At 43.5% G+C, this 27,803-nt stretch overlaps 1 protein-coding gene across 1 annotated transcript in view; it reads right to left on the bottom strand.

Annotated features, from left to right (window-relative positions):
- Positions 1 to 27,803, bottom strand: part of NSF (N-ethylmaleimide sensitive factor, vesicle fusing ATPase) — a 593,422-nt gene that overhangs the window by 322,331 nt on the left and 243,288 nt on the right. The window contains exon 7 of the mRNA XM_069237976.1: positions 5,327 to 5,402. Within this exon, the coding sequence (XP_069094077.1) occupies positions 5,327 to 5,402 (76 nt within the window). The remainder of the gene's footprint in view (positions 1 to 5,326; positions 5,403 to 27,803) is intronic.

Raw genomic sequence — 27,803 nt, 5'->3', positions numbered from 1 at the left:
ACGCATTCTCAAGAAACATTGGCACTTGTTAATGCTGGACACATGTCTCAAAGACTCACTAGGCAGATCCCCTACCATCGTACATAGCAGGGGTCGGACTCTCAGGAATATTCTGTGCCCTAGCTTTCTCTGCCCCCCCTCTCCCATACGCCCTCTGGGGTGGATTCCAGAGAAACCCACTGGCTTCTATAAATGTGGCTGCTGCATATCCTGCCAACTGGCCCTCAACAAAACCATTTCCTTCTCATATAACACCAGGACAACGTACCACATCACGAGTTTCATTAATTGCAACACTAAATACACAGTGTATTGTTTGATATGTGTATGTGGTATGATCTACATTGGAAGCTCTATACGCCCACTGAAAGAACGCATTCAGGAACACATCAGGGCCATCAGAAATGTCAACATTAACTATCCCCTTGCCGTTCACTTCAACAATGCACACGGGGAGAGGGATCTACTTAGAATCAGATTCCATGGCATTACCCAGGTCTCCAACTCACCAAGATGTGGTGACAGAACCAGGGAACTGCGCAGATGCGAGGCCAAATGGATCATTAAACTCCGCGCTGTTGAACTAGGCCTCAACACGGACCGCGAATTACACTTCTTTCTGACATAACCTTTTGTTCCTCCTGCCTGAGGTTCCCCATTTTTTCATTGTATTGTATTCTCTCATGTACAATCCCTATGCGTGATCTTAACAATTGTACACAACTCTATCATTATTTTCCACCATTTTTAGATTTACTTCTGTGTTCTACCAATCAACGCATGTATTGTGTACAAGTTGTTGTATTGTATTTTCTCATGTACTATCCCTATGCGTGATTTTAACAATTGTACACTACTCTATCATTATTTTCCACCATGTTTGGATTTACTTCTGTGTCCTACCAATTCACGCATCTATTGTGAACAAGTTGTTACTCGTGAACTTTGTCAGTATATTCCATGTTTTCAACCCTACTATGCACAATGGCCTTGGTCATGCTAGGCATCCACTTATTCCTTTTTTATAGAGATAATTGTTGTATCAGAGCATTACATCTCATGGTCTTGCCTGTCATTTTTACCATTGCCTTCGGCTTACTGGTACGTCCACTATGTCTACTCTTGTACTTATCTAACTATGTCCTTATCTTGTTTCTTTTCACTACCCTTCAAATTATCATCCTCCGGCATGTTGCCTACGTTCTCAACCCTCTCTCAATTTTACTTATATTCTCTCCTTATCTCATCCATATATCTTGCTCTTTTAATAGATTTTGGCCCTTTTTTCACTGTTACCTTAAGGGCCTCGCACCACCAATCACCGCATCACCAGTCCCATTACCTATTTTAGGGCTTGTCTCTATTTCATCATTCCACAGTTCGATTATTCGTTTCTAACTTGCTCCTCGATAGCTCCTTATCTTCAATTGTGCTCCCTTCAGTTCTTTCCTATCACACGGACTTTTATTTACACCTAAGATGGCCGCCACATTGTCCTCTTTAGCCTACAATTTGGTCCTTCTTCCATTTCCACAACTCCGCTACTTCCTGTTCATTATAATGAGCGCGGGTCCATTACGACCATCAGACGCTCCTTGGCTGCTTACCGCGCCTCTCCGGCCTGCCTCCACAAGGTATGTCCTCCAAACTCCCGAGTTTTGACGTACTCGGCTCCGATTCCTTTAACAGGCATTTCCTTCACATTTGATGTATTTCGGTTTGTATATATTAACGTATATGTTCCATCATTTACGAATTAGCAACAAGTTATGTCCTCCAACTCCTGAGTTTTGACGTACTCGGCTCCGATACCTTTAAACATGCATTTCCTTCACATTTGATTTATTTCAGTGTGTTTATATTAGCATAGAAGTTCCATCATTTACGAATTATCAAGGCCTGACTTTTCTCATTATTTACTCCACATCCCTCGATCCCGTCCCATCCTCCAATAACATGCTTTACCTTCTAACCTTTTTATTACTTTGTCTCGGCTTTTGTTCGCCTCTCACCCATCATTGTCATACGATCACCGGGTTACCTACGCGCTACCTAATATATCTACAATACCATGACGCTTTTCCTGTTCGGGCGCACTTTTGAACAACGTTTAATGCCCTAACCTCACTACCCTGCTTTCTTAACTCATCTCGCACTGCCGCTTGGGTTCGCCTTTTTCACGTTTTTATATGAACCACGTACAGCATAAGATATTATCTCTCATGCTTATACTATAGCTTATACTAGCATGCGCTTTAGAACCCTATTCTGTGAACACTTAGCCCAGGACATTTTGATTGACTTCGCTCTCCCTTGCTTCCCACACTACTTTTCCTGGACACATTTCCCATTTCACCAGCGCTCACCCTATAGCCCCATGGGACTTGACTCAATACCGGCTTCTCACCATAAATCCATTACTACATTTCCCATTGGACATTTTCTTGCTTCTGTTCCCTACACCCCAATTCTCTCTATTTTTATCTTTCTTTTTTGACACCTTGTAGGTTTTGTCTCATGGCTTATCAGGGCCTGCTTATACCTGAACTTACCTACGTACCCAACACCTACTAACCCTGCTGCTCCTCGGGCAGCCATACTACTTTGAATTTACTAAACTATCAAGGTATGTACCTAGTGATTTTTTCTAACCTCTAGTTTATACTCTTACTACTATGACTTCTCCTCCAAATCATTCTTTCCTTTTTTATTTTTCTTACCTCGGTCCCACGGACACTCTATGATCTTGCTCCTCTACTGTCCATTTACAACCTACCGTATCGTGTTCACTACTATTATATTTTTTTTTTCTTTCCCTTTCCAGATCAATATCACCTATTCTAGCCCACATACCTAACTAACATTGAGCGTTCTAGCCTTACGGCCCAGGTATGAACTATTGCTCTCGCTCCTATAGGCTCCCATTTCCTTCCTCTCTCTTAAACACTTACCTACTTTGCACCGCTCCGTCTCTTCTGATTTGGTGTTTTTATTCACACACGTTTGGTCTCTCTCAAATCCTGCCCTACTCTTGTATGTACCATACTTCACCTCACAGTTTATATAAACGATTTCACACATCCTAATTGTCTACTATCAGAGGCATACAGGTTCTTTATATTTACTGTATGGTCATTTGACTCACTTTATCTAATATATATTTTTTTCTAATTGGTGTCCCTTTCACATATGTCTGCTTGTCATGTTCACTGAGATACACATTTTCTCAAACTCTTACACTAGTCACTGGTCTCTGGTATCTTCTCTACATGTTCACCAATGAGTTCATTACTGATTCCGCAAACATGTATATACCAATTATTGCTTTTTTCACTATCTTCTTGCAGCCTTGATGAAGTCACTTGTGTGACGAAACACGTGTTGGCTGTCTATCTATGATGTTACTAAGGCTGTCTATCTATGATGTTGCTATGTTCTACAACACTCACGAATAAAGACATCATCTACCAATGAGAGCCAGGACTTTTCTTCAACCTCATACTTACTCTGATTTTCATTACACTATCAGGGATCCTTATCCTTGCAACACTATTGGACACTATATTCTGTGTGCTTTGGCCAATTCGTTCCACATCCAAAAGTAAGAAGCGTGGTGGCTTACTGTTAAGAAATACCTCACTATCATAAAAAGCTTCAACACTCAGCAGCTTTCACACTTGATGCTTTTATCCCCCTGATTCATGATCCATTGCCAGCAAAGGCTACCAGCAAAATGGAACTGAGTCCACCAACCTCAACCTACCAGTTCAGAGTCAAACCTATCCAAGACACTCCATGCCAGACCTTTATGCCACCTCGTGCCATCTCCGAAGGAACTTATTTTCAGTCAGTGACCACCTTGATACTCTGGTTTAACACTCCAGCAACAAGAAGCGAAAACATTAGAATAAGGCCACATGCATGACCTAGATACTCACAATCTACTATTATAAAGTCTCATGTTGCTGGCTTAAAATAAATAAAAACAGGCTGTGCAAGGGCTTACCGTCACTGATGATCTAACTTCAAGGAACTCCAGACCTACTACACACATCTTCTGAGCACACAGTTGCCCAGTGCACCATCAACCGAAAAACATTCACTGGTGCAGTGATCTACCTTCCTTCTTCATAGAACTGGATGAATTCATAAAGCCACACAACATCTAAAAACATTAGCTAAGAAAACCTATGATTGCAGGTGACTTCATCTGTAGGTCAACAATCCGTAGACAGGTTTTGTACAGAAAATCTAAATAATCAGGTGCTGGGCTCCCATCAGGTGGTCAGTGGGATAAATACAAAGGTGGTAGTACACTGGATCTAGTACTTCTACATGAAAGAAACGAAACCGCCAACGTGTCCGTGCAGTCACACTTCCAATCAGACCACCCCTCGGTCCCATTCCAACCTGCTACACCATCTCACCCCCACACAAATCATCCATCACAACTCATCCCAGTCATACACTATAACAATGTAATTATAGAGAAATCGGAAGCAACCTATAGCGCAAGCATCCCGATCCCTCTGGTAAAATCTATATCACAATTTGTTTCCGATTACACTTGACAAGTGTAGACCTCTCAAATCTATAAGGTCAAATGAGTCATATTCACCAATAAATGGAGAGGTGGTAGAGCTGAAAAGAACAAGCCCCATCTTCAAAGTCGAACCTCAAACTGAATGGCCAGTGGAAAAAGATCCACTGCAGGACACATAGTGGAGGTACAAGTTACTAGAGGAAGTCAGAAAAGACTCTCTCATTAAACTCATTTCGAGGCCTTAAAGGAAACAGGGGATGTTTTACCAGAAGGTGCCGAACCTGGACACCTAGAATTCTCAACTATGTGACCCAACAGCACTGCTAGGATCGTCTGAGAATCTAAAAGTCAAGATTAAACAAAATGCATTATTCTGTCTCTCTTACCTCAGTGTCTTCATTACCTCAGTTTTATGTTGCCCTCTTCTTCAGCATTCTACCGCATGACTACCCAATGTTGAAACTAGCCTAGCAATCTGAACTGCCCAACCTGTCTACAGAGCCTGTTGTGTGCCCCAAGCAGTTTATATCCTTTCTTGAGGTCGCCTTACTCGTGATCCTCATCGCCTCTAAAGGAGATATCCCTTTTTCCCCGAAATACACCATCCTGCCTCCTCTGAAGAACCCAAAGGTCAGTCAGAAAGTTTTGGCTAACTATCTACGCTGCCAAAGTAAAATATAGGGAAACAGGTGAAAAGAAAGAAGACATCAGACGTTCCAGTAATTATGACAATCTACAGAATCTAAATGATAATGGGTTTTCCAAAAGCCAAGCAGGACTTACCAATCAAAGTGAGGGAAGAGCTGTCTGCCTTTTCAAAGACAACTTGGCTGTTTCCAACCACAAGGCCTGCTTCAATCTGCAAAAGCAAGAACAGCAATTAACAGTGTAGCCTTGTTCTCCGTCACAGACTCTTTTGTCACCACAGAGCCTAGCACAAGAGTGCTGCAAACATAGGCACCAGGTCATTCCTAAAACACTGCTCCTGGGCAGGGGGAAGGGGAGCAGGTTGGGGGGGGGGGGGGGGGGGTGTACACACACACACACACATATATGTGTGTGTGTGTTTATATGGAAAATGTCACTTACCCAGTGTACATCTGTTTGTAGCATGTAGTGCTGCAGATTCATATGCTGTGCATATATCGCCATCTAGTGTTGGGCTCGGAGTGTTACAAGTTGTTTTTCTCCGAAGAAGCTTTTTTCGAGTCACAGGATCGAGTGACTTCTCCTCTCGGTGATAGTGCGCATGGGCATCGAGTCCTTTGTTGGATTGTTTTCCCGCAGAAGGGTAAAGTAAGGAATGAAGAATTGTATATGTACAAATATATATAGTAAGTAAAGAAGATGTCCATGCAATGTATATACATATCTACATCATAATAAAGTACGACAACGGCTACAGGCTTCCAGGGAGGATGCATGTGAATCTGCAGCAGTACATGCCACGAACAGATGTACACTGGGTAAGTGATATTTTATGTTCGATGGCATGTGTAGCTGCAGATCCACATGGTGTGCATAGACTGAAAAGCAGTCCCTCTCTTAAGTGAGCGGTGGCTAGCCTGTAAGAGTTGAAGTAGTTTGACATAGGGTTTTAAGCACTGCTTGACCAACATTTGCTTGTTGTCGAGATAACACATCCACACAGTAGTGTTTAGTAAATGTGTGTGGTGTGTACCATGTGGCTGCTTTGCATATGTCACTATTGGCATATTTCCTAAGAATGCCATTGAAGCTCCTTTCCTTCTAGTAGAATGTGCTTTAGGAGTTACTAATAGTTGCCTTTTAGCTTTAAGATTTGAATACACTTTACTATCCATCTGGCCAATCCTTGTTTGGAAATGGGATTACCCTTATGAGGTTGTTGGAAAGCCACAAAAGATGTTAAGATTTTCTAAAGTCTTTTGTTCTGTCTATATAATACATGAGAGCTCTTTTGAGATCCAGAGTGTGGAGAGCTCTTTCATCAACTGAATCTGGCTGTGGAAAGAAGACTGGCAATTTCACTGACTGATGTGAAATGATGAAACCACTTTCGGTAAAAATTCTGGATTTGTTCTAAGTACTATTTTGTGTTTGTGTGCTTGGAAGAAGGGTTCTTCTAAAGTGAATGCTTGAATTTCACTTACTCTTCTTAAGGAAGTAATTGCTACCAGGAAAGCAACCTTCCATGAGAGAAATTGAAGAGCGCAAGAATGCATGGGTTCAAATGGTGGACCCATAAGTCTTTTGAGCACAATATTAAGATTCCATTCAGGAGCTGGTGGAGATTTAGGCGGAATAACTCTTAAGACCTTCCATAAAAGCTTTTATAACAAGAATTCTAAACAGAGAGGTATGTTGTCTGTTTTGGAGGTAGGCTGATATTGCTGTTAAATTAATTTTAATAGAATATGCAAGATTGACTTTCTGCAAATGAAGCAAATAACATACAATATCCTGTACTGATGTTTTAAGTGAATAAATGTTTTTAGGTTGGCAGTAATTTACAAAACGTTTCCATTTATTTGTGTAGCACTGCCTGGTTGTAGGTTTATGTGCTTGTTTTAGAATGTCCATACATTCTGATGGAGGCTGTAGGTATCCAAATTCTATGAACCTCAGGAGCCAAACCACCAGGTTGAGCATACTAGGATTGGAATGCCTGATCTGACCCTTGTTTTTAGTCAATAGGTCTGGTCTGTTTCGGAGCTTGTGATGTGGTACTACTGACCGATCCAATAGTGTTGTGTACCAGTGTTGACGTGCCCTAATAGGAGCTATGAGTCTCATAGTGAGGGAAGTATGACGGATCTTGTTGACCAGAAACAGAATTAACAGGAGAGGTGGAAAAGCATAAGCAAATATCCGTGACCAGTTGATCCATAGAGCATTGCCCTTGGAATAAGGGTGTGGGTATCTGGACGCAAAGTTTTGGCATTTTGCGTTTTTGCTTCTTGCGAAAAGGTCTAGGTTTGGTGTTCCCCACATCTGAAAGTACTATTGAATTACTTGTGGGTGAATCTCTCATTTGTGTATTTGCTGTTGCCACCTGCTTAAGAGGTCTGCTAGCTGGTTGTGAATCCCTGGGATGTATTCTGCTAGCAGGTGACTGTGATTGTGAATTGCCCATTTCCAAATTGTTTGTGCTAGAAGGGACAATTAGGATGAGTGTGTTCCCCCTCCCCCCCTTGTTTTTGCAGATAATACATTGTTGTCATCTTGTCTGTCCTTATTAAGAGTGTTTTGTGTATGATCTGTGGTTGGAATGCTTTGATGGCTAAGAACACTGCCGGCAATTCCAAGTGGTTTATGTGGAAAGTTTGCTGGATTGAGTTCCAGTCCTCCTGTATTGTAAGATTGTTGAGATGGGCTATCCAACCTGTCATTGATGGATCTGTGGTGATTATGGTCTGTGGCACAGGGTCCTGAAATGGACGCCCTTTTGGTAAGTTGGTGTGATTCCACTATTGCAGAGATTTGTAAGTTTGGAGGTCCAACAACACTAGATCCTGTAGTTGACCCTGTGCCTGAGACCATTGTTGTGAGAGACACTGTTGCAGTGGTCTTGTGTTTAGAAGTGCATTGGGCACTATTGCTATGCATGATGCCATCATTCCCAATAGCTTCATGACAAACCTTACTGTGTACATTTGATTGACCTTCAATTGGGATATGAGAGTGTGAAATGCTTGGATTTGTTGTAGATTTGGGTAGGCTAATGCTGACCCGAGTGTTCAGAATTGCTCCTAGATAAGATTATTGTGTTGTATAAAGGGCTCCCATGGCCTTTGCTGTCTCAGAATCCTTTTTTAATTTGTCAATGGTTGTATCCACCTCCGGTCCAAAGAATTGCTGCTTATTAAAAGGCATGTTAGGGACCTCTTGTTGTATTTCAGGCTTAAAGCCTGAGGACCTCAACCAAGCATGTCTCCAAATTGCAACGCTAGTGTTTAGTCACCTGGCTGCCGTATCAGTCGCGTCTAGTGCTGATCGGATGTGATTATTAACAAGGCTTGTCCTTCTTCCACTACTTGCTGTGCTCTTTTCTGGTCTTCCTCTGGAAGTTATTGCAGGAAGTCCTGCATCTCATCCCAATGTGCCCGGTCTTACCTGGCTAAAAGAGCTTGGGAGTTAGCAATTCTCCACTGATTTGCAGCCTGAGTTGCTACTCTTTTTCCGACTGCATCGAGTTTGCAGCTTTCTTTATCAGGGGGAGGAGCATCTTTGCCCGTTTTCTGGCTGCACCGACTACGATGGAATCTGGTGGTAACTGCTGTGAAATAAAGACTGGATCAGTTGGTGCCGCTTTATATATTTTTAAATCTATTTTAGGTGTTAATACCCTGGCTTTCGCTAGTTCTTTGAAAATGTAATCGGCGTGTTTTGAAATACCCGGTAACGTTGGCAAAAATTTATATTGCTTGTGAGTTGAGGAAAGAGTGTTAAAAAGAAAATCCTCTTCTATTGGCTCAGAGTGCATCTGTACACTGTGATAGGTGGCTGCTCTGGAAATGACCTGACTATAGGCTGTGGTATCCTCAGGTGGAGACGGTCCTGTGGGATACAAATCAGAATCATATGGCTGGATTGGGTCAGAGTCATACGTATCCCATGGATTGATGTTGTAAATACTATCACCCATATAATCCCCATGTGAAGAAGCATGAGATTGTGTGGGTGAAGTTGGTGGTGGAGGAGAGGGAAGATAAGGGGAATGCAGTGTAGAAAGCTGTACAGTCTTTGGCTTTTCTTTATGTTGATAGATTTTCACACTGAAGGGCCAGTATCCAAACTCTCTTGGAATGCTAGTTTCCTCTTTGTAATACGAGGGGGAGAGACAATAATCTTTCCAGTCTCTTTCTGGATTTGAATCCTCCTTTGTTTCTGGTCCATGGCCTCAACAGTAGGTCTAATGTCTGTTTCATCTGCCTCTTGTTATGAAGATGAAACCTGTTTTCTGCCCCCTAATGAATGCTCCGAAAGCTTAGTGGCAGCATACTTCATATGGGCTGAAAAAGTGATCTAATCGGTAGTGAAAAGTGTTTTCGGCTCCGAAGAGGGGCTTTGATGTTTCAGCTCCGAAGAGGAGCGTGGATGTTTCGGCTCCGATGTGGTACAAAGCTGTTTTGGTTTCGAAGTGGAAGCCTCCATCTTTCGACTCAACGCCAAAACAGGCGTGACAGTCTGTTCGGGGGCGTGAGTCTTGGCCTTTTTCAGTGCCGAACCCGAAGGTCAGTCGACCACCTGCTATTTTCAGGTCCAACCATGGCCAGCAAGCATTGGTGGACCCAAGACCTTCTGTGATTTCTTAGTTTGTTTTTGATGGGGAGGGGCTGGTGTACTCACATACTGCACTGCAGGGAGTACCTGGCTGTTCTCATGAATCTCAGTCGGAGTCAGAGTCTCAAATGGGGATTGCAGTCTGTGCCTGCTCCTCAACAAAGATGTCAGGCGTTTGTTTGGTGGACTTCGACGCCCTCTCCAACCACCTTGCTCTCCGATCTCGTAAGGTCTTCTTTGATCAAAAGGACCAACATGCCGCGCAGGTCTCTTCTTTGCGGTCAGAAGAAAGGCAGAGGTTGCACACCGAATGCTGGTCGGTGTAGGGAAACTTGGCGTGGCACAGAGTACAGAATCTAAATGGAGTCCGATGCATGAGCCTATGGAGCAATAGGCCCAAAAAGGCCCAAGAAGGGTGCGGGCACCCGAAAGGGAGTTTAATTGATCCCGATACCACAATTGGATCGAGTGTAGTCAGAAATGTGTTTGAAAACGATACAGACGTTAAGGAAAAGGAAAGAGAAGTTCGGATAGTACTAAACCAAAAGTACCAGAGCGAGAGGGAATCCGTCCGAACCAGACGGTGGAACCAATCTAACAAAGGACTCAATGCCCATGCGCACTATTACTGAGAGGAGGAGTGACTCGATCCCCGAATCGAAAAATGCTTCTTCGAAGAAGAACAACTTGTAACACTCCGAGCCCACCACTAGATGGCGATATCTGCAGCTACACATGCCATTGAAAATATATATATATATATATATATATATATATATATATATATATATATATATATATATATATATATATAGAAAATGTCACTTACCCAATGTACATCTGTTCGTGGCATGTTGCGCTGCAGATTCACATGCTGTGCACTGTTCCTGCCATCTAGTGTTGGGCTCGGAGTGTTACAAGTTGTTTTTCTTCGAAGAAGTCTTTTCGAGTCAAGGGACCGAGTGACTCCTCCCTTTCGGCTCCATTGCGCATGGGCGTCGACTCCATATTAGATTGTTTTCCCCGCAGAGGGTGAGGTAGGAGTTGTTAAAGTAAGGATACTAGAGGTGCCCATGCAATGGAGTAAATGTGTATGTACATAGAGTATTAAAGTCAAAATTATTTACATATATACACTTTCAATGCAACTAAAATGGCTACAGGCTCCCGGGGAGGTGGGAGGGTGCATGTGAATCTGCAGCGCAACATGCCACGAACAGATGTACACTGGGTAAGTGACATTTTCCGTTCAATGGCATGTGTAGCTGCAGATACACATGCTGTGCATGGATTACAAAGCAGTAATCTCCCCAAAAGCGGTGGTTAACCTGTAGGAGTTGAAGTTGTCTGAAATAATGTTCTTAGTACAGCCTGTCCTACTGTGGCTTGTTGTGCTGCTAACACATCTACATAGTAATGCTTAGTAAATGTATGAGGTGTAGACCAAGTGGCTGCCTTACAAACTTCTGTCATTGGTATATTACCAAGAAAAGCCATTGTGGCGCCCTTCTTTCTAGTGGAGTGTGCACTTGGAGTAATGGGTAATTCTTTTAGCTTTAAGGTAACAGGTTTGTATGCATTTGACAATCCATCTGGCAATGCCCTGCTTGGATATGGGGTTACTTGCATGTGGTTTTTGGAAAGCTACGGACAATTGTTTTGTTTTTCGAAATTGTTTTGTTCTGTCAATGTAATACATTAGCGCTCTTTTTATGTCTAACGTATGTAATGCCCTTTCTGCTACTGAGTCTGGCTGTGGGTAGAAGACTGGGAGTTCTACCGTTTGATTTAGATGAAACGGTGATATGACTTTTGGTAAGAATTGTGGGTTTGTACGGAGAACCACCTTATGTTTATGTATTTGTATGAAGGGTTCTTGAATAGTAAACGCCTGTATTTCGCTAACTCTTCTAAGTGAAGTGATGGCTATTAGAGAGGCTACTTTCCAAGTTAAAAGCTGGATTTGACAAGAATGCATGGGTTCAAATGGTGGGCCCATGAGTCGTGTTAACACAATATTAAGATTCCACGAAGGCACTGGTGGTGTCCTTGGGGGTATGATTATTTTTAGTCCTTCCATAAAGGCTTTAATAACTGGGATTCTAAAAAGCGATTTTGTATGTTTAATCTGCAGATAAGCAGATATTGCCTTGAGATGTATTTTAATGGAAGAGAAGGCTAGATTGGACTTTTGTAAGTGTAGTAAGTAAGTTACAATGTCTTGTGTGGAGGCGTCTAGTGGCGTAATCTGATTAGCCTGGCAGTAACAACCAAATCTTTTCCATTTGTTAGCGTAACAATGTCTGCTTGTGGGTTTTCTTGCTTGTTTAATGACCTCCATACATTCTTTAGAAAGGTTTAGATATCCAAATTCTAAGACTTCAGTAGCCAGATTACTAGGTTGAGCGATGCTGGATTCGGGTGTCTGATCTGTTGTTTGTGTTGTGTTAACAGATCTGGTCTGTTTGGTAGTTTCATGTGGGGTACCACAGATAGGTCCAACAGTGTGGTGTACCACGGTTGGCGAGCCCACGTTGGTGCTATAAGCATTAGTTTGAGTTTGTTTTGACTCAGTTTGTTGACCAGATTAGGAATGAGCGGGAGAGGGGGAAAAGCGTAAGCAATATCCCTGGCCAGCTGATCCATAGAGCATTGCCCTTGGACTGAGGGTGTGGGTACCTGGATGCGAAATTTTGGCATTTTGCGTTTTCTTTTGTTGCAAATAGGTCTAGGTTTGGGGTCCACCAGCGGTAGAAGTGATCTTGTAGTATCTGGGGATGTATTTCCCATTCGTGAGTTTGCTGTTGATCTCAACTGAGATTGTCGGCTAACTGATTTTGAATGCCTGGTATATATTGTGCTATCAGGTGAATGTTGTTGTGAATTGCCCAATGCCAAATTTTTGTGTGCTAAGAGACACAGCTTTGACGAGTGTGTGTCCCCCTGTTTGTTTAGATAATACATTGTTGTCATATTGTCTGTCTTGACAAGTATGTGTTTCCGGGCTAGAAGTGGCTGAAACGCTTTTAATGCTAGAAATACCGCTAGCAGTTCCAGGTGATTTATGTGAAGTAGTTTTTGTTGATTGTCCCACTGACCTTGTATGCTGTGATTGTTGAGGTGTGCTCCCCACCCAATCATGGAAGCGTCTGTTGTGATGATGACGTGAGGCACTGGGTCTTGAAAAGGCAGCCCTTTGTTTAAATTTACAGGGTTCCACCATTGAAGCGAAGAGTGTGTTTGGCAGTCTATCAACACTAGATCTTGGAGTTGACCCTGTGCCTGCATCCATTGTTTTGCTAGGCACTGCTGTAAGGGCCTCATGTGTAGTCTTGCGTTTGGGACAATAGCTATGCATGAGGACATCATGCCTAGTAGTTTCATCACAAACCTTACCGTGTATTGTTGGTTTGGTTGGATGCTTGATTTTACATTTTGGAACGACTGAACTCTTTGTGGACTTGGAGTGACAATTGCTTTTTGTGTTTTGAGTGTTGCTCCCAAGTACTGTTGTCTTTGGGATGGTTGTATATGTGATTTTTGGTAATTTATAGAAAACCCTAGTTTGTGTAGAGTATCTATGACGTATTGCGTTTGAAAATTGACATTGTTGCTGAGTGTTGGCTTTTATTAGCCAATCGTCTAAATATGGGAATACGTGCATGTGCTGTCTCCTTATATGAGCTGCTACTACGGCTAGGCATTTTGTAAATACTCTGGGGGCTGTTGTTATTCCGAACTGTAGCACTTTGAATTGATAATGTTTGCCTTGTATTACAAACCTGAGGTATTTCCTGTGAGATGGATGGATGGGTATATGATAATATGCATCCTTGAGATCCAGTGTTGTCATGTATTCCCCTTTTTTAAGTAAGGGAACTACGTCCTGAAGTGTTACCATGTGGAAATGATCTGATTTGATGAAGAGATTCAGTGTTCTGAGATCTAAGATAGGCCTTAATGTTTTGTCCTTTTTTGGAATAAGGAAATACAGGGAGTAAACGCCTGTTCCTTTCTGTTGATAGGGTACTAGCTCTATGGCTTGTTTTTGTAGCAGTGCTTGGACCTCTATATGTAATAGGTCTAAGTGTTGTGGAGACAATCTGTGCGGTTTTGGTGGAACATCTGGAGGGAATGTTGTGGATTCTATGCAATAACCATGTTGGATAATTGATAGGACCCACGTGTCTGTGGTAATGTGTGTCCAATTGTGGTAGTATTTGGTTAGCCCCCCCCCCCACTGGTGACAAGTGTTGGGGCAGTGTGCCATTGAAGTCACTGTTTGCTAGGGCTTGGTTTGGCGAGCTGGAATTTCCCTCTTCCTCTTGGGAATTGTCCTCTGTAGGAACCACGAAACCCCCCCTCTTTGGTATTGCGACTGGTAGGTGGGTTTTGTTTGGGAGGTGGATGGTTCAGATGTCTGTTGTCGAAACCCCCCCCCTAAACTGTGGTTTCCTAAATGTGCCTCTGTACTGTGAGAAGTAGAGCGCGCCCATGGCTTTGGCCGTGTCCGTGTCTTTTTTCATCTTCTCGATCGCGGTATCCACCTCCGGCCCAAACAACTGATGTTGATTAAACGGCGTGTTTAGTACTGCCTGTTGTATTTCTGGTTTAAATCCAGAACTTCGCAGCCATGCATGCCTTCGAATCGTTACACCTGTGTTGACAGTCCGTGCTGCTGAATCTGCAGAGTCTATGGCAGACCGTATTTGATTGTTCGATATGGCCTGTCCCTCTTCAACTACTTGTTAAACACGTTTTTGGTGTTCCTTGGGCAAATGCTGGATGATGTCTTGCATTTCGTCCCAGTGTGCCCTGTCGTAGCGTTCAAGTAGGGCTTGTGAGTTTGCAATTCGCCATTGATTGGCTGCTTGTGATGCCATTCTTTTCCCCTCTGCGTCGAACTTTCGACTCTCTTTATCAGGTGGTGGGGCATCCCCTGATCATTGTGAATTCGCCCTTTTTCTTGCAGCCCCCACAACCACTAAGTCCGGAGGGAGCTGTTGAGTTATAAACACTGGGCCTGACGGGGGCGGTTTATATTTCTTTTCGACCCTTGGCGTGATAGCCCTCCCTTTTACAGGCTCTTGGAAGACCTGCTGAGCATGTTTGAGCATGCCCAGTAGCATTGGCAGGCTTTGGTAGGATGCGTGAGTGGATGCCAGAGTGTTGAACAGGAAGTCATCCTCCACCGGTTCAGAGTGCATTGTTACGTTGTGCAACGTAGCTGCCCTGGCTAGTACTTGCGTATATGCTGTACTGTCTTCTGGTGGTGAAGGCTTGGTCGGATAAAACGCTGGGCTGTTGTCCGATATAGGTGGGTCGTATAAATCCCAGGGATCGGCATCATCTTGAGTCATCCCAGTATGTGTGGGTGACTGCGCCATCGGTGTACCCACTGGTGACAAGTGTGGTGATTGCAGTGGGGATGGTTGTGGTGAGAAATGTGGTGGTGACTTGTCTCTAACCACTTTGGCTTTGGGCTGCAACTCAGTCTCTTGAAAAGCTAGTTTTCTTTTTGATTTGGGTCGAGGGATGGTCTGTATCTTCCCTGTGTCCTTCTGGATTTCTAACCTTTGTTGTCTCTGGTCATGTTCTTCTAAATCCAGATCTTGCTCAAATCTGTGCTTTTCTTTGAGCTGCATAGAAAGACCTTGCTCTTCAGTGTAGGAAGAGCGTTTCGGCTCCAAAGCCGTTTTTTTCGGTACCAAAATTCCCAACGATATTGTCTTTTTCGTTTCCGATGAGCTTTTTCGAGGCTTGCCCGACTCGATAACTCAATGCCGACTTTTTCCGGTGCCGGATTCTCGACCGGAGTCGGAAGTCTTCGGCAAATATTTGCCCTTTTTCGGTGCCAATGTTATTTGGTCACCTTCTTTTCTGCAGGTTGAGCCATGGCCTGCTGGCGGTGGCGTCCCCGTGGCCTTGAGTTTTTTGGTGTGACCCTGGGTGTGGGACGGGGCAGGTGTACTCACTGTTTGCTGCGCCGTCGAGGGTCGATCACCGTCGAATTAATCTGAGTCCGTTTCTTGGATGGAGATTCTTTCTTCCTCCTCCTCCTCCTCCTCCTCCTCCTCGACGTCGAGATGTTGTTTCGGCTTGGACGCTATTTGTAGTCGTCTTGCGCGTCGATCCCTTAAGGTCTTCTTGGATCGAAACTCTTGGCAAGCTTCACAAGTATCCTCTCTGTGTTCGGGCGACAAACACAGGTTACAGACTCGGTACTGGTCTGTATAAGGATACTTTGCGTGACACTTAGGACAGAAACGGAAGGGGGTCTGGTCCATTAGTCTTGGACGACGGGTGTGGTCGGGCCGACCAGGCCTTGATGAAGAGCGGAAGCCCCGAAGGGCCGCAGAAGCGGTCTTGATGTCGGTGCCGATACGCTAAAACTAAACCGGTACCGAACGAGAACAATACCGACGAATTTTCAATTCTGATCTAACTTTCCCGATTTGAAATACGGAGCGAAGAGGAACACGTCCGAACCCGATGGCGGAAAGAAAAGAATCTAAGATGGAGTCAACGCCCATGTGCAATGGAGCCGAAAGGGAGGAGTCACTCGGTCCTGTGACTCGAAAAGACTTCTTCGAAGAAAAACAACTTGTAACACTCCGAGCCCAACACTAGATGGCAGGAACAGTGCACAGCATGTGTATCTGCAGCTACACATGCCATCAAACATATTTATATATATCTCAAATCTCTAGAAACGCAACTAATTAGAGTGCTGCTTAACATCTTACCACACTGCTCTTCACGGGTATAGGATTTTTTTTTCCCCAAACAGGGTGTCCACCCAGGTCAGACATGTAAAATGTTTCATAATATCCACTCCTTGCTTTCAGGTATACTGTTCTTCACATACATTGGCCATCTTGCAACAATACTTCTTCAGACATCCCATTCAACAAACACAGCTAAACATCTTAGAAAACAGCAATAACAGAAACCTGTGACCGACTTAAAAAGCTGTTACAAATAGGAATAAAATCCTTCACCTATATCTCTTTACTTCTTGCAACTCTGTTCCGCTGACAGCACGTCTTACTCCTCAAAATACATTAACATTTTCTTTCTGCAAGAGTCTTTGCTCTTGGGTGATCCAATGTCAGTTCTAAACAACATGATCCAGTGCATATTAGAAAGAAATTTAAATACCAGGAAACTGAGTGACTAAAGGCAGTTAATTGAGCTAATTCGAATAATAATCAATGGCATTCTAGCCATTTCTGGCTCTTACTCTCTTTTTGTTCAGTGTAAAACGTTACCTCCATTACCATCACACCACATTTCCTGCTAAAAGGAACGCTGACTTTCAAGCATGGTAGCTGTAAGAAATTTGCCCTTTTGTCAAGGCCACCCCAAAGTGTTTTGCCTTTTGCTGGACCCTATATTTTTTTGCTAGCTATACTGCTCTGTACGCTTTACCCCTGCTGACCAGTGATAAAGTGCCTTTGCTCTCATTTTCAACATAGTGACATCTGGCACACTCATAGTTGGCATATTTAACTTATCTAGAAGTCCTAGTATATGGCACAAATTGTACCCAGGGTCTACAAGTTAAAATGTCACTAGTGGACTGGAGCATCCGTTGTACCACACCCTACAGTGGCAGTGCAAACATGACTGCAGACCTACCTTTTTAGACTGGCTGTTGCAGTTTTAAACTGCAAATTCAACCTGTCAAAATAACGCCTATTAGCAGGTCAAAACATTACTTTTAAATATTTATAAGTCACCCAATTGTAGGCTGTACTGTCCATGAAATAGGAAGCACATTATTCAAAAGTAAGACAAGTAGGAATTTAATGTTAAACGTGTCATTAAAGTAGAAAAGCTGCAAAAGCTATTTCCACTGGCAAGGCTGGGTGTTTCCTAGATACACTCTGGCATTTAATACTTACATTTACATTTAATACTGATAATTTTGGTTAGAAAACAGCTAGAAAAATAATTAAATATTTTTAATAGTGGAAAAAACAAATCACTAGAGGAGTGGAATTTTTTATAAATATTAAGAATGTATTTTTAGAAAGTTATTGTTTCCTTGCTTAAAGCCTCTGGAGGCCCATTTGCATTTGTTCTCCCACTTCTGCTAGCCAGTAATTAGCATCTGAATAGGTGTGAATGGATGTGAAATGCCACACAGGAGCAAATAAGATGATATGAATGAGCAGAGATTACCTCTCTGAACCTGGCAGAATATGTAAGGTGGGACTGTTAGCATCTTTCTAGTCATTAGTGTGTCAAATCCTGCTTTAATGTCAAATCCTGCTCAACAGGTCCGAAGGGTTTTTACACATACAACTTGGGATGCACTTCAAAGAGGCCTCCACTGTCACAGGTAAATATTGGTTGACACCTGGGCAGGGCCCTTCCTTAGTACCCCAGGCAGGTAGGCTCCAATCAAAGTGAGGAGTTTTTTTTTTTACATTACAGTGTCAAATCTTGCCAGAGTGTCAAATCCTGCTTGGTGGGTCTGCAAGGGTTTTTTATATAACACTTCGGGCACACTCAAAAAGTGAGAACAGGATGCCAAAAATATTATTGAATATCCACTGTCTGGTTGCTGGAAAACCCTGTTTTGTCCTAGCAGACATCTCTTTATTGGGGGTACAGTGACTGCTTCAAACTGGACTTTAGTTTTAGATGTGGGAGGACACTAAGAATACCAATACACTGCCCATATGCAGCCCCATCTTGAAAATCCCCAAAGTGGGTAGGGTTGGCCCCATTGGTTAGGGCATGCCCAGGAGTCATTCCCACCCCATAGCTCGTGCGAGGCACAAATGTGGCACCTCCTGGCACCCACTTCAGAAAACTCCTGGATCTGATGAAGCTCAGAAGAGGACTTAATCTGCTGTCTCCCACGCGAGAAGACCCCTGAAAGGACTGGACCTGCACTCTTTTCTACCCCGGACAAAGAAGCGTACTCCAAGGGGCATAATGCTGACCTTCTGTTAAAGTTACAGGGAAACAACTAGCTACAAGAGCCCATTTCCTGCAACTCGTCAGTTGACCAGTGCCATCTGGACCTGGAATGGACCCTGCTGTTTGTCCCTGCCTGACACCCTGTGTGCCTTCAAGTACCACACCTGTCGTTCTGGGGGAGCTTTAGAACTAACTTGTGTGGTGGATTGCGACTTAAAGGACTAAAGTCATAAGGTAAAATCTTTGATTAGGACAAACCTGGTTGGTTTATTCGATCAGTGCTCCATCGCAGTCAATGTCAAATTGTGCCTAGGTCCAGGACTACCACTACTACTGACTGTCATCAGCACTTTATGCTTCTTGGCACTTTTCCTACTTCAAACCTTAAAAACTCATATCTACGGTACTCCTTACTGTTGTGTTATTTTGTTTAATAAATATTACTATATTTTTTTCTAATTAAGATTAGGATGTTAATTGTTTTGCATTTCGATTTTATAACTGTTTTAGTAGTGCCTAAATACATTAAAACATTGATCTTAGTAAAGTACTATCTGTATTGAGCCATAGCTACCAGGGGTTTGAGCTCCAGTTAATTTAGTGAATTTGAGGGTTCACCCTGACAAGGATTGGGACTGTTTTTTGAGTTGGGCCAAAAAAAACACACCTCTAAAATAATAATCACATTTCTTACAGTAGTAAAATTAACAGTTTTAAATAATTACATTGGCATGTTCAGAAAAATAGCCATCCTTTTAACGAGGGAATTCAACAGCTAAGCTCCCTGCGAAGAAAAAGACACTGAAAAAATGTTCAAACAATGATTTGATCCTCCACCTTGCATTGAGTGGAAGGCACACACGACTGTATTATTACAAGGATTAAAGATTGGTCCATTAGAGACTGTAGATCAATCAGTGCTTTGTAAAGCTTAGCTCCTCTTACACAGAAAAGTAGACAGTCCTATGGTTTAGTCAGCTATAAGGCCATGAAAAGGGTCTTACAAAAGAATGATGCAAACATTTTAGTTAAGCTAAAATACAACAAGTCATACATTGGAATGACCAAATTCAGTCACAAATGAAAGATTTTAAGATGTCTTTGGAGGTGTCTGATCCCAAAATGTTTTTTCCTCTTTTCTGTAGCAATTCAGAAACTCAATGAAAAATTGGGGATACTTCCAACCTTAACAGCGATGCAGTGGTTTGTAATGGTTTTTCACAATCAAAATGTTAATAATATGCACATTCATTAACACATGCCTTCCTTCTAGCTACACGATATTAACAGATTTGCTTTTGGCCTTCAACAACATCAGTTTCTCATACAAAGGGTGGACTAGATAAGAATTAAGGACAAAATAGTGGTAATTAATGAAATAATCTCTCTCAAATTTAGACAGTGGCTATGGCTCTGTTTCATCTACCTACCTTTTTAATGTTCACCTGTTTCTTTTGACCTAGCTTACCTAGTCACATGGATTAATCTATTTCACTAACGTAGATACATGCAAGCCATCTTGAAATGAAAATTACTCGCAACCTACACCTAAATCCTGTCAAAGCAGACATCTTGGCAGTGTTAAGACCTCCCTGGATAAATGTTATAGACCCCAATTGGTAAACGGTGGCCTGGGAGTCATGTTCGATGCTGATCTACTACCAGCTCTATAGCTACCAGGTGTATTTAAAATGATCGCTTTCAAACAGAAAACCACCAGAAGGACTCTTCTATATCTGGTCTTTCAACATCATTTTCAGACAGTGATTCACTGTCTTATTCACTCTACATATTGTCAATGACTGATCACAGCTTCTCAGACTTGCCATGAAAACTTTACAAAACTAGAGAATTTTGATGGATACATGTTTCTGTAGACTGCTCACTTTATGAATATCTCCCAACTGCTAGACGGGTTCTGGAAACCTTATTCCCCAGCAAGAGGCGGCCAGAGTTGCCAAGTGGCACCATGTGGATTCAGTCACACCCACTGCCGGATGTGGCAACATCAGAGTATTTAAGGTGCCATCTGGATCTTTGGTGTAAGTTTTTTCCATGCCACATTGACGTGGGTAGATGGATAGAGTTCTTCTTGGTATTTCACTGATGAATGTCCTCATATGTTCGGCGGTGAGCTGATTAAATGTATAGTCCTGAGATTTCAGGGTTTAAATCCAGTTACGTATGTCACAAGAAGTTGTTCTTTTTGGACCTACAAGTATGTAGTGTCTTGAATTCGACCATTACCTCTCGGTCTGTGTCTCCTGTTCCTTGCGTTTGAGACAAAGCTATTTTTGGCAAAGGAAGCATTAATTCTATAAAACAATTCTTAAGGCTGCCCAAGCCAGAACTAGCTTAAAACCAGTTCCACCACTCATCACACGTCCAGAGATAAAGCACACATCCTTAGATGTGAGGGTTAACGACCCTGGATCAGAATACATTTGTCTGCTTGCAGCCCAGGAAGAACAGGTTGGTGTTAACTCGCCATGAAGCAGCCATTAAGTATCTGGGAGTGGATAGGAATACCTGGCAGAACAGAGGACAGCCTTGACACTTCTTTTCAACTGGCACAGACAAAGAGGCCTGCTCCTATTCATTCCCATAGCCCTCTTAGAAAGTCGAGCTCTAGTCACAATGGGCTAGAGTACCAGTTTGAACCCTGTCAGGTGGGAAGAGAGATCTACTAAATAGGAGGTTAAAAAAAAATTTTTTAAAGAAAAATGCCAGGGGGAATAGGGTTCTGCCATTTTGAAACGAGGGCTCCTGGCTAATGTTACAGTAAGGCGAACAGGAATTGCTCCAAAAGGAGGTGAGCACAGGAGAGCAGCAGAATTGCTCCAATCAGTAGCTAGTGCACAGCTAAGATTGGCACCTCACCAACACCTCTTCAAAACATTACTGGACCTGGGAACACTACCCAGGCCACTGTGGAAGAAAGACAACTCCTGACTGCTCCTGGAAGAAGAGGACCCAGGGACTATATAACAGCTCTTTAAGGCTCAAGTGGTTGGCCACATTTTTGTCTTCATTAGGGACAAAAAAAAAGCAGAAGGACTCCTAACTCCACAAAAGCCTAGCTGATCACAGAGGGCTTGACACTGAAGGATACCTGCCTGAAGAGAAACTGGTTGTCTACAACCACGCCCTGAGGAGCTAAAGGTAGAATTATTGACCAGAAGGACCTTTCCCAAGAGCTGAAGAAGAATGAGATTCTGTCAGGTACTTACGGTTTTTCCCTGTGAGGTTGCACCAAATGCAAACAAGAAAACCATGTATGTCTTTCTCTGAGCTTTTCGCCGTTCTGAAAACTACTTCAGCAGGACCTCACAGTAAAGGTATCCGGCCTCATAGATTCTTGGGCAGCCACAGTTTACAGCCATGCCCTGCTGGAGGATTCCGAGAACCTTAAGAGTAACTCAGAGCCTTATTTTGTTTGGCAGATGAGATACTCTGTTGAGATGTAGCAGTTATCCAGCCCACCGTATCACAAGTGCCAAGAGACTATAATGCACTTGTAATACGGGTGATGGGACATCTGCTGCATTTTCAAACAGGGTATTCTATCCACCAAACTCTAGAAAAGGCCGGAAGTCCAAAAAATAAAATTGTGGATTGGGGCTAGACAGCAACCCTATTTGACCTGCAATGCAACCTCAGTGGCTATGAAATCCAGCTTTGCCTCACTGAGTTATTGGTGCCAAAACCAATATCTTCAGCAGGAGTTCGACAACGATGCATCGGACTTCAAAGTAGCATTTCCAGCTTCAGTCTTGGACCTTGTCCTACTGAAGGATTCGGTCTCCGATTTAAGAGACTCAAGTCCAAAGGGGAAATCTTACTAGAACAATCCGCTTGGTGCATCCAGCATCGCGGTCAGCCTAAAATCGCACCTCAGTCCTGTCAACTGCAAACTGTTTTTTTCCAGTGGTGCTTTATTTTTTCTAGGTTCTTTTTGCCTTAAATAAAAAAAAATTAAAAAAACATCTCTGCTTCCACTTGTCGTTTTATGGGCCTGATTTAGATTTCGGTGGATGGGTTAGTCTGTCAAAACAGTGACGGATATCCTGCGTGCAGAAATATAAATCCCATTATTTCCTATGGGATTTATATTTCGGCTGACGGGATATCTGTCACCGGTGTGACAGAGCAACCTGTCCACCGAAATCTGAATCAGGTCCTGTAAGTCTTTTTGTTCATTAAATTTTCCTTTTTCTAAATTAGTTCGCTGTTTTCTTGACTTTAAAACTGTTGGTACTGCTTCAACTTAAATTGCATTCTTTTGAGGTTTGCTTGCTGCTTGTACCAATTACAAGGGTTTGAGAAGAGATTCGCCAAATACTGTGGTTTAGCCTAACTAGGCTGTGTTCATTAAGCTGGCAGTGCTCATATTCCATCTAAATTAATAACTTAGTTTCTGATACTCTTCCAATCAAACCATGAAGAACACAGCTTGATTTCAGTGGACACCAAGCCTCGGTCCATGGGCACAGAAGTCGCAATACACATTCATGCTTGGTTGACTCCAGAAACTTCTCTGGAGATGGACATGCCATTCAATGGAAAGTGGCTATTCGGCGAGACGTTTCACTCCTCACTGAAAAGTTTCTAGAACTGCAGAGTCACAGCTTTCTTTCTGAAACATGCATCTAATGTGAGGCAGTGTCGCAACCAACACAAGAAGTTTTGGGGATACTCCAGGGCCCAAAAGTCCTAGCAGGGACACCTTGTTCACAAATACGGCCCCCAACCAATGTACAACCCCTTTTGGGCAGGTGTGAATCTAATTCAACTCATTACCAATGGCATAGCTAGTCCCTGACATATTTCTCTGGCATAGATGCCTCACAACCTGAGTCCGTGAACATCTTTAAGCCATCATTTCCAGTGGATAGTCTGGTCTACCATTCTTCCACCACTTGGGAGGCAACAACAAGAGATCTCTGGGTAATCCAGCTAATCCACTAGGTCTGAGCTCCACCTTTTCTATCCCATTCTCCAGACGCATCTCTTTCCACCAAGACGTACTCTCTACCACAAACCACTAAGTCAGAGGCAGACATTCTTGACCTGCTCTAAAAACAGGCCATAGAGGTGGCTCCTCTAAAGGAGAGGTGCATTGGATTATATTCCATCCAGTTCTTGGTTACCAAGAAGGATAGAGGTCTGAGAGAAACCCTCAACCTCAGCTTTTCAAAATTGCTCATTATATAGCACACTGTTTTTCTCAAGCCAAGGTCTGCTGGCCCTCAAAGCAGGTGATTTAATGGCACTTGTGGACCTACAGGATGCCAATTTTGATCTACCAATCCTCCGATCCCACAGGCATTTCTGGAGTTTTACCATGGGGTACCCAGCCCTATCAGTACATGGTGCTACAGTTTGACTTGATGACCACTCTATCATCCTCATTTATAGTTGCCCTCACTGACCACAACTTTTCCTCACAGTAACTGCTCATGCGGTGTGACCAATCTACATGAGCAGTTTATGGATTCTGCAATGAGCTAGTCCCTCATTTTCTCCCAAGGATGCAGTTTTCTGGAAGAAAGAAGATTCTCACGTTGATGCACCTAATAGGTGGTTGTCTCTGCAATCACAGAAGGAAGCAGGAATTCTGATCGCCCTAACTGTATTTAAATAAACTGGCATAATGTGAAATTATAATTAGAAAAAGCAATGTTCTATTTAACATTTAGGAACCTAGGAAATATTCACAATAGAAACACCAGATGGCAAGGTAATATGTTTTTGCTGACACTGAATTCCATATTCTAACCTCCTGCAGAAGAGCTGAAACCAGTGTAACAAGCTACATCCTCACTCCTAATGCAGCTTCAACACCCTTTTCAGTGGCAATGCTTCCATTTTATCAAGTTTTGCCCATAGTCCTGCCTTTCTCTCACATATCCATAAACGGGTTATTATTAAACTACTTACCTTCTGTAACACCTTATCTGGTAGGGACTATATCTAGCTGCACATTCCTTACCTTTGAATTCTCCCCAGGTGTCAGACTGGATCCGAAAGATTTTCGTGAGCAGTACCTCTGCACACCGGTATGTGGCATTGATCGGCATCCGTTATTGGCGTCATCTGCGCCAGATAGGACAAAGGAGGTCCTATACAGGCGCTACCAAGGCGCGCCAAAGTCAGTTTCTATTCACGACTTTCCACACCAGAAAAGCAGAGCCATGAACAACATTGACTATTAGTGTGTCAAACCTAAGGCACTGAAAGGGGAGGCCCTGCCCCTAGAAAGCAGTTTGCAGAGCGGGGAGGAGGGGTGGGTCGGTAAGTAATCTGCAGCTAGATATAGTCTCTGCTAGATAAGGTGTTACCGAAATGAAGTAACGTGTCCTTCTGATAGAGACTTCTAGCTGCAGATTCCTAACCTTTAATAGATACCCAAGCAATACCATCCCCGGAGGTGGGTCTGCAAACCAAGTTCAAACAAAGCAGCTCTGCAGGACCGGACGGGCAAAGTGCCCGTCCCTACGGACCTGACTGTCCAGGCAGTAGCGTTTGGTAAACGTGTAGAGAGATGCCCACGTTGCTGCCTGACAGATGTCAAGGACTGGAACTCCTCACGCTAACGCAGTGGTTGCAGCCTTAGCTCAGGTAGAATAAGCATGCAAACACTGTGGGTGCTGCTTTTTGGCCAGTGTGTAGCAGATCCTAATGCAGAGTGTGACCCATCTGGAGATGGTCCGCTTCTGCACTGCCCGACCTTCTTCGCACCCACATACATACCCTACAATGAGTTGGTCATCCACACGGAACTCCTTTGTACGATCAAGGTAGAACGCGTACGCTCTTTTTGAGTCCAGACGAGGAGTCACTCCTCTTCCTTAGAAGGATGTGGGGGGAGGTGTAAAAAGTAGGCAAGGCGATGGATTAGCCTACATGAAAGGGCGTAACAACTTTTGGCAGAAGAGGTCCTAGTACGAAGCACCACTCTGTAAGCTTAGATAGAAAGGTAGGGCAGCGTAGATGATAAGAACTGCCGCTCACTGCGGGCAGATGTGAAGGACAAATTTGAAGATGCTCAAAAAGAGCACACATCAAAAAGGTTAGAACCAAATTCAGATCCCATTGGGGCATAATGAATGCGGATGGAGAAAAGAGATGTGAGGAACCTCTCAACATTAGAAGACAATCAAAGAAGGCTGATCAGGCAAACAGAAAGAAGCAGAAATAGCAGACAAATATGCCTTAAGAGTGCCCAGGGCAGAGTCCTGCTGGATAAGGGAAAGAATGAACAACGGGACCCCAGAGAGAGGAGTCAGTAAGGAGGTCAACAGACTTGTCTGTGAATCATGCCACAAATTTCTTCTAACGACAGGAGTATACCGGTTTGGTGGCGGAACACCTGGCTGCCAAGATTACATTACAGACTTGGGAGGAAGGTCAAAAGCCATCAACTGCCACTGCTCAATCTCTACACAAGAAGGCAGAGTGGATAGGTTCGGGTAAAGAACCATCCCCCCTGCTGTTGCAACAAAAGATCCTCCTGAAGGGTCAGTCTGATCAGAGGATTGATGGACATGCTAAACAGCTTCGGATACCAGACTCAAGTTCTGAGCCACAAGGTTTACTTGGGCCCGGTCGTTCCTGACCTTCTTGAGAACTTTGGGCAGAAGTTGTGTGGGCGAAAAGGCATACAGGAGGCCTGAACTCCACTCGAGTTCTCCGAGCGATTGCCCCCTTGGAAACTCCAAAACGCAGAAGTGCATTCTTGGCAGAGGCAAACAGATCTAACCAAGGCTCTCCCCACTGCTGAAAGAGAGCTTGTACCTCCTCCAGGTGGAGGCGCCACTTGTGATCCGCTAGGCATTTTCGGCTGAGTTTGTCTGCTCCAGCGCTCAGAGAGCCTGTCAGATGTTGAACCACTAGGGATATGCCCTGCTGTTCCAGCCACATCCAGAGGCGCAGCGCCTCCTGACAAAGGATCAACAACCCCATCCCACCCTGTCTGTTGCAGTACCACATGGCAGTGGTGTTGTCCATGAACAACTGCACCATCTTTCCCTTGATTGAGGAAAGAAAGGCTTTCAATGCCAGCCGGGTCACACGGAGTGCCAGCATGTTAATGTGGAGTCCTGTTTCTGGCAAAGACCAGATGCCTATGATCTCCAATTCTCCCAGAAGTGGCGCATCTGTCACTACTGTCGGATCTGGATGGGGGAGGGAAAAGGATCTGCCTCTTGCCCAATCGCGGTTTGTTAACCACCACTGAGGGTCTTTCGCAGTTCCCTCTGAGATCTGGACTATGTTGGACAGATTTCGCTGGTGCTGTGCCCACTGGAACGTCCGGTCCAACTGCAGATCCCGCATATGTCATCTGGCATGAGCCGATCAACGCCAGCTACCTGCACGCAGGGGTACCGCTCGCAAAAATCTTCCGGATACAGACGGACACCTGGGAAGAATTCAAAGGTGTGGAATCTGCAGCTAGAAATCTCTATCAGATCAACTGGTAAACTACTACATCAACAACCTGCTATCTAAAGTATCCAACTCAAAATATTTCTTGTCCTTTATTTCTGAACTGCATCTACACCTTTCTGACCAGCTGAACTACATACAGATGCCTCACACCAGGAGATCTAACATGGCACCCTGTCCTGCTGCATCATGTAGAAGCTGGTGCTCTCCTCCTTCTAGTTGTATCCTTTAGTGCCTAGAAGCTGACAGACAAAGAATCTGATAGGCCTAAACATCAAGCATCAGAATGTTGGGAAGAGATGAGTGACCATTTGCGTATGTGTTTTTTTATAGAGATAAAAAAGGCTGATTCAAGGCTGCATCCAAGAAAAAGCAAGGAACAAATCCTCTAGAGCACTAAGCAAACAACACTAAGATACCGTAAGTAGATGACAGTCAAACAGAGTGAGCAAATTAGCAAGTAGCCAATAAAATGACAAACATGCTAATGCAAATAACACTGAAAACAGGCATAAGTCAATATCAGAGTAAGAAAACCAGTGCAAAAATACTGTACGCATAACAATGCCAAAACAATGAACAAGGGACAACGCCAAAATAAAAGCAACCTCCC

The sequence above is a fragment of the Pleurodeles waltl genome, chromosome 6 (assembly GCF_031143425.1).
Source record: "Pleurodeles waltl isolate 20211129_DDA chromosome 6, aPleWal1.hap1.20221129, whole genome shotgun sequence".
In the NCBI taxonomy this organism is placed as follows: domain Eukaryota; kingdom Metazoa; phylum Chordata; class Amphibia; order Caudata; family Salamandridae; genus Pleurodeles; species Pleurodeles waltl.
This window is presented reverse-complemented; position numbering and strand designations above follow the sequence as displayed.